This window comes from Schistocerca nitens, unplaced genomic scaffold, assembly GCF_023898315.1.
Source record: "Schistocerca nitens isolate TAMUIC-IGC-003100 unplaced genomic scaffold, iqSchNite1.1 HiC_scaffold_375, whole genome shotgun sequence".
Classification (NCBI taxonomy): domain Eukaryota; kingdom Metazoa; phylum Arthropoda; class Insecta; order Orthoptera; family Acrididae; genus Schistocerca; species Schistocerca nitens.
In genome coordinates, this window is record NW_026045909.1 from 5091692 (window position 1) to 5101629 (window position 9938).

The 9938-nt window shown below is 42.1% G+C and overlaps 1 protein-coding gene across 1 annotated transcript in view; it reads right to left on the reverse strand.

Annotated features, from left to right (window-relative positions):
• The window catches only part of LOC126229561 (regulator of MON1-CCZ1 complex-like), an 89994-nt gene extending 85357 nt beyond the window's left edge, over window positions 1–4637 (reverse strand). Inside the window, exon 1 of the mRNA XM_049942328.1 lies at window positions 4434–4637. Within this exon, the coding sequence (XP_049798285.1) occupies window positions 4434–4547 (114 nt within the window). The 5' untranslated portion in view covers window positions 4548–4637. The remainder of the gene's footprint in view (window positions 1–4433) is intronic.
• Window positions 4638–9938: the final 5301 nt, after the last annotated feature.

Consider the following 9938-nt stretch of genomic DNA (forward strand, 5'->3'; position numbering starts at 1 on the left):
TCCTGACTAGCTGTGAAGGGACCAGGAAGACAGGTTACAATCACTCCACAATCACTATCCGTCACTGAGGGAAGGGCTGGGTGGGGCGGTCACCAGAGTAGATCTTTCCTGAGATTTCTTCTTATTCTCTTTCATAATTGATGTCGAATGAGATCAGTAGGATCATTCTGCAGTCAGCTTCAAATGTTGGTTCTTGTGAGATTCAGTGGGTGTAGCAATGAATTCTGATCTTTTCCGGAAGCGAATTTCCTCAAAAAAGTGGATGAATGTGCAAATGTCTACGTTGTCATCTGGCAGGCCTCAGTGTACATGATGTACAAAGTAGATCCCTCACGTCATCAAGTGTTTATGTATTTCATCTGTTTGTAGCATTAGAGGTTGCAGGGGAAAATTAATCCTTTTACCATGCTGTGACTGTAACTAGTACACTACCAAATTGTTTACCAGACAGTGACACCCATAACTGGGTAGGATTCATCGCATTATTTAACATGGAACCAATTCGCAATTTTCTAAGGGAAGAGAGTTCATCAAATTCGCTTTCAGTATTATCCATTAAAAAAAAACATTGGTTTAGTAGTGAGAAAGGACCCTCCATCTGTTTGGGTGCAAAACATTACCTAAAGGGAATAACTGTCCACAAGTCACTTAGTTTTGTTTTCCTTGTATGGAGTCGCCAAGCATGGAAGTTCCTAGGGTCACAACAATCGGCACTAAATTGTGCTTTCTAAAGAGACTGCCAGAACATCATAGCCACCAGCGGATAACTTTGGGCATTTGACAATGCCAGATATCTGCCACAACGGCACCCACTCCAAATGAGGGCTCTCCCCACAGGTGCCACCCAGGCAGAGAAAAGGCCACCTGGTGCGTGACGGCTAGCGCCTGGATTTTCAGTGCCCCCAAAGGGACAGGTACCTACTCCTCAATATGTGCAAGGAGTGGATTTGTGTGTGTGTGTGGGGGGGGGGGGGGGGGGTGACACCTCAGACATCAACAGTGTGATCCCTGAATGGTCATGGGTGCCTAAAACCCGCCATATAGACTGGCTACCATATTAGGTAGTGGGTGACCTTTGTTCACAATCTCTAAAATATTTTAAAACCATGGAGGTCCAAACCAAAGTAAAATGGCAGCACAGAAAGTAGGACAAATGGCACTGGATTGGTGTCCAACAATTGTCATGCTTGCACTCACAAAAGATTTGTTAGCCCCCTGGGTGTATAATTTCATTTCTTGTGGACATGTAACAGCTAGGGATTATGAATGTAACTGCAGGAGCATTTCTGCTCTGTGTGCTCTGAAGCCATGTACATTCCACCGAATGACATATTTACGGAAGATATATATCTATTGCATTAGCGGCAATTACTTTGTCAGCTTCAAGTGCATAGTTTTGTATCGTATGGCCAATATAGCTCAAAAGCAGAATGATCCTTTCCACACTTCTTTCTGAATTAAGGGTTTCCTCCCCAGGTCAACAACCTGTCTATAATGTAGAGGGTGAATTAGAAACTCATGCTGGTGATATGGAGGATGGCAAAGTGATGTTTCTGCTTGGTGTGGCCATTGAGGAGGATCTCAGAATTGGGGAAGGGGCAGAATGTTTCTCTTCATTTGTCTTCTTAATTGCTTTGTGTTTGTTGGACAAGGATCTTGACTTTTACTAGCCAGAGGTAAGCAGGAAATCTTTTCAGGAGCATTTTTTCTCAAATTTCCATTTTCCTCTATGAGTTATGAGGGAGACTTCCTATGTTTTGCTGAAGGTTTTCTAGTATGCTGTGCAGATACAATAGTTGCAGATGAGGATGCTCCTTTAGTACTCGGGGATTTCTGACACTAAACTGGAGGTTGCAGGTCTGTGTGGTAAAACATTTGCTTGTTTGTGGCATTGCGAGGACAGTACTGCAGTTGCTGGATGGTGGTAAGGATGGCTTCCAAATGGCAAATATTCTCCAAGCAATAGAAAGGAATACACTTTCCTTTACTGGCGTCTTCTGTATAGCTCACTTGTCACGATACACAGAGCATCTGTGGGATGAAGTGGAAAGTCTCCTGTGCAGTAACATTGCAGAAGGAAGGGGATGCAATCTTACTCCTGAGCATCTCTGCCACAAATTAAAGATGTGGCTGCATTTTCGTAGGACATACAAGTATCTTTGTAGTATTGACTCTGGTAACAACACACCAGGTTAAATATATAGGGTCTTACATATACAAGGTCTAGCTACAGATACACACCATTTTGTTATCTATCTTCTTGGTAACTTGATGAACTGCTTTTACTCCCTAATTAGAATATAACCTCAGAATATAAACTTGGATTTCCCACTTGGTTATACCATCATGCACCCAGATAGTAATAACCCCATGTGAAAAATTCAGTGGTTGATGGGCATCTATACAAATATGGTCCTGGTGACAGCACTGTCTGTCTGAATTAATGGTTCTGTCAACTGTTCCAGCATTTATTAGGAAACTAGTTTCAAACCTTACAGGTTCATTTTCAAGCCTGGCCTGAGACTGCACTGACAGTGCCTGATCTTAATATTAAACATTGAGTGGCAACACCTGCCATGACTATAAACAAGTCAAAATCACAAACTCACCCATTAATAAATGTGTTAAGGAATTTAAATAAAGTTGTTGCACTCTGTCAACAAAATGTTGAAACTGAATAATGTTGTTGTTGTGGTTTTCAGTCCAGAGACTGGTTTGGTGCAGCTCTCCGTGCTACTCTATCCTGTGCAAGTTGCTTCATCTCCCAGTACCTACTGCAACCTACATCCTTCTGAATCTACTTAGTGTATTCATCTCTTGGTCTCCCTATACGATTTTTACACTCCACGCTGCCCTTGAATACTACATTGGTGATCCCTTGATGCCTCTGAACATGTCCTACCAAACGATCCCTTCTTCTAGTCAAGTTTTGCCACAAACTCCTCTTCTCCCCGATTCTATTCAGTGCCTCCTCATTAGTTACGTGGTCTACCCATCTGATCTTCAGCATTCTTCTGTAGCACGACATTTTGAAAGCTTCTATTCTCTTCTTGTCCAAACTATTTATCATCCATGTTTCATTTCCATACATAGCTACACTCCATACAAATACTTTCAGCTAAACGACTTCCTGACACTTAAATCTATACTCAATGTTAACAAATTTCTCTTCTTCAGAAAAGCTTCCCCTGCCATTGCCACTCTACATTTTATATCCTCTCTACTACGACTGTCATCAGTTATTTTGCTCCCCAAATAGCAAAACTCATCTGCTACTTTAAGTGTCTCATTTCCTAACCTAATTCCCTCAGCATCACATAATGTAATTCGACTACATTCCATTATCCTCGGTTTGCTTTTGTTGACGTTCATCTTATATCCTCCTTGCAAGACATTGTCCGTTCCGTTCAACTGCTCTTCCAGGTCCTCTGCTGTCTCTGACAGAATTACAGTGTTATCGGCAAACCTCAAAAGTTTTTATTTCTTCTCCATGGATTTTAATTCCTATTCAAAATTATTGTTTTGTTTCCTTTACTGCTTGCTCAATATACAGATTGTACACCTTATGGGATAGGCTACAACGCTGTCTCACTCCTTTCCCAACCACTGATTCCCTTTCATGCCCCTTGTAACTGCCATTTGGTTTCTGTACAAATTGTAAACAGCCTTCGCTTCCTATATGTTACCCCTGCCACCTTCAGAATTTTAAAGAGAGATTCCAGTCAACACTGTCAAAACTGAATAATAGAACTCCATAATCTAGATGGGTGCATGACTACATTGGGGCTGTTATTGTGCCTATTACTCACCAACAGACAATCAGATTAACATTTAACAAAACACAGAAATATTTTTATGCATAACACTATTAGGTAGTGAGCTGCAGCTGGAAGAGTTATATTTAGTGAAGCCTATCTATGCACAAATAGTATATAACTAAATAGTTATAATACAGTGATATGACTGTAGCTGTTAATGTATAATTTGACTAGTTACACATCTTTGAAAGTTCTCGTTCATAGTGGAATATAAAGAACATGAGTGAATAGTGCTTGAGCAAAGTAAATATTTCTTGGCTAAAGGATAATTTGTCTTAGAAAATTAAAACATTTAAGGGATATAAACTGAAATTAACAGGTAATGCCATCAATTAAGGATACAAGCGTTTCCCATTCAGTTTGTTACATGGATTAGACGTTTTGAATATTACTGAATACAAAGGATTCCTCAGGTATAAGATTTATATTTATGATAATCGTCAATTTCTTAATAATACTTTGCAAAAGCGGGTTAACTGAATCTACCGATACCGGTATAGAATAGGTTAGAAGTCGACAGTTTGGTTGTGAATTTGCGTCAAATGTTTCAATTAACATGGGAGCGCTGCTGAGTGGTTTCCAAAAGTAAATCCTCGATAAAAGCACTCCACTCACCTGTTTATTGGAATCATCAAAAAATACATTTGTAACTTTGCTCACAGCTTCGAAACGGATCGGATTCGGTGAAAGCTCCAAATAATATTTCTCCCGACTTGTATCTGCAGCCATTCTTCTTTTTCACTTCCGACTCCTCCCCACACACACACACACACAACGAAAACACACTACCACTCCAATGACAGTACATAAACAAATCACTGATTACGTTTGAGACAATCGATTAAGCCACATCGCATCGAAATAGAGGTCAAAGATCGATTTACTATCGACATGTTCAACATTTTTACAGCATTGGTCCGTACACGAGCAAACAGTGCCGACCCCGATTTTTACGTTGAATGACAAACTGGACTATGCTTAAGTTAAAATGAACAGTCGAGATCGCAATAATATTTGTTTATTAACCGGTTTAGGCTTATGTCTAAGCCATCTACAGAATTATTGGCTCCATATGGCTGGTGCTGGCGGTTCCTCGGTTTTCTTGTGATACCACGATGATACACATAGGGGGCCAATAATTCTGAAGATGGCTTTGACATAAGCCGAAACAGGTAAATGGTTGAAATGGCTCTGAGCATTATGGGACATAACATTGAGGTAATCAGTCTCCTAGAACTTACAACTACTTAAATCTAACTAACCTAAGGACATCGCACACATCCATGCCCGAGTCAGGATTCGAACCTGCGACCGTAGCAAGTCGCGCGGTTCCGGACTGAACCGCGCGGTCACAGCGGCCGGCTATTTAATAGTACTTCTTCGGATTCATAGAGAGTATTTGTAACGTATTGCAATCTGCATTAGTCAAGTACACCGCCCGTCCGGCCCAGTAGCCAGTACCAGCTGTGCGACCATGAAAACCAACATCTCCTCCCCTTCCAACTCCTCAGCAAGCTACGTTTTTAGTGCAGGGTGACGACTGGTAATAATTTGATATGTAACAGACAGTAAGTTTCGCTGCACCTGCCTGTCGTTCCCATATGGATGGATAGTTTGTATGTACGATGGTTGAATGAAAAGTAATGCCTCCACCTTCGTTAATTGGTACTGGGTGGGAATACTTTAATAAATCAAACGCAGAAATAATCCTTAGACTGTGATCTTTAATTACCAAAATTCACTTTTCCACATAATCACCAGCCAATTGGATACATTTCTGACAACAAAGAACAAGTTTCCTGAAGCCATCAGAAAAGAAGTCGACACTCTGTTTCCGCAACCACAGTCTCACAGTTCTCTCAACGTCTTCATCAGAAGCTTAATGATGTCACACAGATCGTCTTTCATTATCGGAAACAGATAGAAGTCAGATGGTGCTAAATCATGGACTGTATGGAGGATAATGTACAGTGGTGATTCAGTCTCTGAAGTTCTGCTGTGGTGGCATGGGAAGTGCGTGGTTTGGCATTGTCATACTGCAGGAAAACATTTCCCTTTTTATTTGAACCCTTGCTAGCCATCGTTTCAGAGTTTGCAGCATTGTGAAGTAATGCTCTGTAGTTATTGTTGTTCCACAATCAAGGAAATCGACATGGAAAACACCGTCTGCAAGTATTGGGCCAAGGGTGGTTCTGGAATACTCTGCATTGTTGACCAGATGCATCCAAGATGGCGTCGTGTAGACTTGGCAACAGCGCAAGACGTCATTCAAGATGGTGGCCAGGACGTCATTCAAGATGGCGAATTTCGGTGGGAAGTTTGAATTTTGGCGGGAAGTTTGAATTTTGGCAGGAAAGTGCCACACCCCACCTCCCTAAGAAAAATGGCAGTAAGTCTAAATTCCAACACAACCACGGTTATCTCTACTAAGCAAATAAAATTGCGGGGAGATAGCTCACTTGACCTAACTCCACTAGTCTATGTCACCCAACTGCCACCTCTTCCTACAAACTGGGGCCAAGTTTGAATTTTGGCAGTAAAGAAAGGTCACTTGGGGTTTCACTACCAACTTAAGAAAATTGCTGGAAAGAAAGGAAATTTGGACTAACCACAGTCACCCAACCGCCACCTCCTCCAGGAAAATGGCGACAAGTCATATTCCAACAGGATAATGCATCACACTGCAGTTATATCTACTAAGCTAAGAAAATCGCGGGAAGATAGGCCACTTGTCCTACCTTCACTAACCTAAGTCACCCGACCATCACTTCTTCCTATGAACTGGCACCAAGTTTGAATTTTGCCAGTAAACAAAGGTCAATTCCCATATCTCTACTAAGCTAAGAAAATGGGGCGAAAGAAAGGACACTTGTACTAACCTCTGTCACCCGACCGCCACTTCCTCCTAGTGATTTGTGGGGAAAGGACTTGCACATAAGTCTTTATTTAATCATTTTCATGCAGTATGGCCAATCAGTGTGTTCACTATGAGGCGTAGTAAACATCGCCACCAGCAGAGGGCGCTCTCATTTGGGACGTAATCCAAGATGGCGTTAAACAGTGCATTCACCAAGTACTCCAAACGCCAACTGACTTAGTACACAGTACCGGCACCAGAGTGAGCTGTCGTTCATGACGTCATCTAATGACACAACTACCGTTATTCAAAATGTTGGCATACATTGTGGTCACCACGAGGCCTAGTACACATTGACTCCACCAGAGGGTACTACCGTGGACTTGGAATGAATTTTCGTGAATGCCACACCCACCTGGACTTGGAAGGAAATACTTAAACTCTTCACCACGATCCTCAACCGACCACCACGTCCCCTACCAACCAATGTTGTCGGGCTAATGTACACTAATGTGCACTAAATTGTACTAATGTGTACTAAAGTGAACTAACGAGCACTAACATGTACTAATGTCCACAGTGAATGACGTCATCCAAGACAGTGGGGGGAAATGGCGTGAAAACGACTCTGCCTATGATGGACATAAGTTTTTATTTTGCAAGCAATGACTTCACCATGAGATCTAGACTCCAACTGACCTAATACACATTACTGCCACCAGAGGGTTCTGTTATCCCTTCTGTGACCTAATTCCAGATGGTGGTCTTTATGGGGAAAATGGTGTGAAAATGACTCAGGCTGCGCTGGGTTGCTGGGGAGAGTAGAGAAGCAGTGCACTCTATTTATTTTGGAACATTTTGTTTAGGGATGGAGTATATTTATCACACTGACACATAACACTCGCCCTTATGTGCTTCAGGTCACAATACACAGTCTACAGACACTCATGCAACTCCTAATTTTCCCAAATAATTTCAGTACACACCAGCAATCTGTTCCTAAATAATGCAGCAAGTGATATGTAGACATGCTCAGTACTCGTAAACTGTCCAAATAACGCATATCACAACCCACAGACATGCTTGCAAAATAATGCAATCAACTCACGCAAGCACCCTCCGCAAACCCCTGTCCAGCAGAGCGCACAGTAGTTTAGCGGCAATCGACGGCAAGTGACGCAGCCATCAACTGTCAAACCACGCACAGCTGCCCTCAAGCATGTGGTGGCGACATCCCATTCATACTTGACACTTGACAAATTCCTATCCAAATACGAGTTCAACTAGACACCGGTGCAGACGCTGCCGGAGCGTGCACAGCCACAAGCCGACGCCGGACGCAGGTGAAAGTTTCCCCTAACACAACATACGAGCTGCGTTCTGCCATGCATACCCACAAAACGTCCACTTGGCGACTTGCCATCTAAAATGTTCTCAATGTTCTTCTTACGTCACATGGCTTTGTAAAAAATAACAGCCAAGTTGACCTCTCGGGAATTGTATAGTGTCCTAGAAATAGTTTAACACTCGCTTCCTTGATGTCTCAGCTTGTATGCTGGAAATTCTTGCCCTAACAGAATCTGTTAACGAAAATAACAACGAATGAACTCCGCCCAGCGCTCCTAACTTTATAGCCTTCATACTCTTAACATACGCAAATGTTCTCACCACTATGTAGAGGCTCCTATATCCCAGCAGAAAAGATGTGAATAAATGGAGCATTATGATTGGCTCTTATCGAATTTACCTGCCAAATTAGTGATGCCACCGGTATCGAAGCACCGTCAGCCTTTTTTTTCCGTTTGTAGATGAGACTGTCAGTGGTTATTTTACCAGATCAACGAACTGCAACGACAACTAAACCCGCAAAGTGCCATAAGTATCGTCAAATATGGAAAGAATCTTAATCACGCTGTTCTCCCACCGAGAACAGGAGCTTCAATATTAGACCGTGAAACCGACCTGCGACCCATCAATATATCAATGCGTACGCTACATAACATCAAATACTTAAAGACTCCTACTCAATTACTGTGTTCCCCCACCGAGGACAGGAGCTTAATATTAGTGCGTGAAACCGAGCTCCAACCCAGCTATATATCACCACGTTCTGTGTCAATGTAGTAAACATACAATTCATATCCTCTGCCAAACAAAATCATCCCTTTTAGATCAGAGTACCCTCAGCGGACCAAAGTCACATTCAGAACTGTTCTACAAATTCGCGAACGTCAGCCCTCAGCACAAACACGTTACTGTTTCTGATCTTGCTTGCTCGCTTTTCTATGCACATCTCCAGACTTGGGGATTACAAGAACACACGTATTTTCACCATAATATTACACCATTTTCGCACTACTTCTCGATATCTAGCACTAGGCAGCACCCTACCGATCACTAGCGCAACATAATTCCCAAGATATAGCCTGGAAATTATTTCTCTACAAACCCCAAACTTTTGCGAGGTGCAGTGTGCTGTAAACCACTGAGTAACTAGAAAAAAATAGAGGAAACTGATATTCCCACTCTCGAACACCGAAGTCGGCTATGTAACATATTCAAAATCATTCCTATAATTCACAAGCCAACTAAAGTCTTCCCCATGTCAATGGAACAGGCAAATGTGTCTTCCACACACCACAATTGATCTTATCTCAACTAAATAAAGACGCGAAATGTGCAGAATCAGTCAACCGAACAATTTAAATGGGAGGGAATAATGGTCCAGCGCAAATGCACCATCTTCTCAAATTTCCACTGATCACAAAAGCCACCCAACTCATACTAATTATTAGTTTGCTATTCGGTCGTCTAGACGATGGGAAAGTAAACTCAGATACATTCCTATGCTCCAACAGGCCTCTGCATTCGGACAGCTGCTGCCATTAACGGGAAATGTGAATCATTCCCACCACAGGCCATGCATGCACGGAATCAATCTAGAAAACCGGTCATATATATGTTTTATCATTATACTTACAAGTAAATGTTACGATCGTGATCTCATTGAATGGCATTCGACAATGAGCCAAGTATCGGAAATACACCCTGCTGTCGGCAGTGGCTATAGAAATAGAAATTCCTGCTTAGTAGAGATAACCCAGGTGTGGTGCATTATTGTATCGGAAAGACAGATTAGACACCGTAGAAGGTGGTGTCTTCATTGCAGTTGACAAATATATTGTGTCTACTGAGGTCGAAGTAGAGTGTGACTGTGAAGTTATCTGGACACGTTTAACAGGGCTAGGGGAAATAAAGTTAAT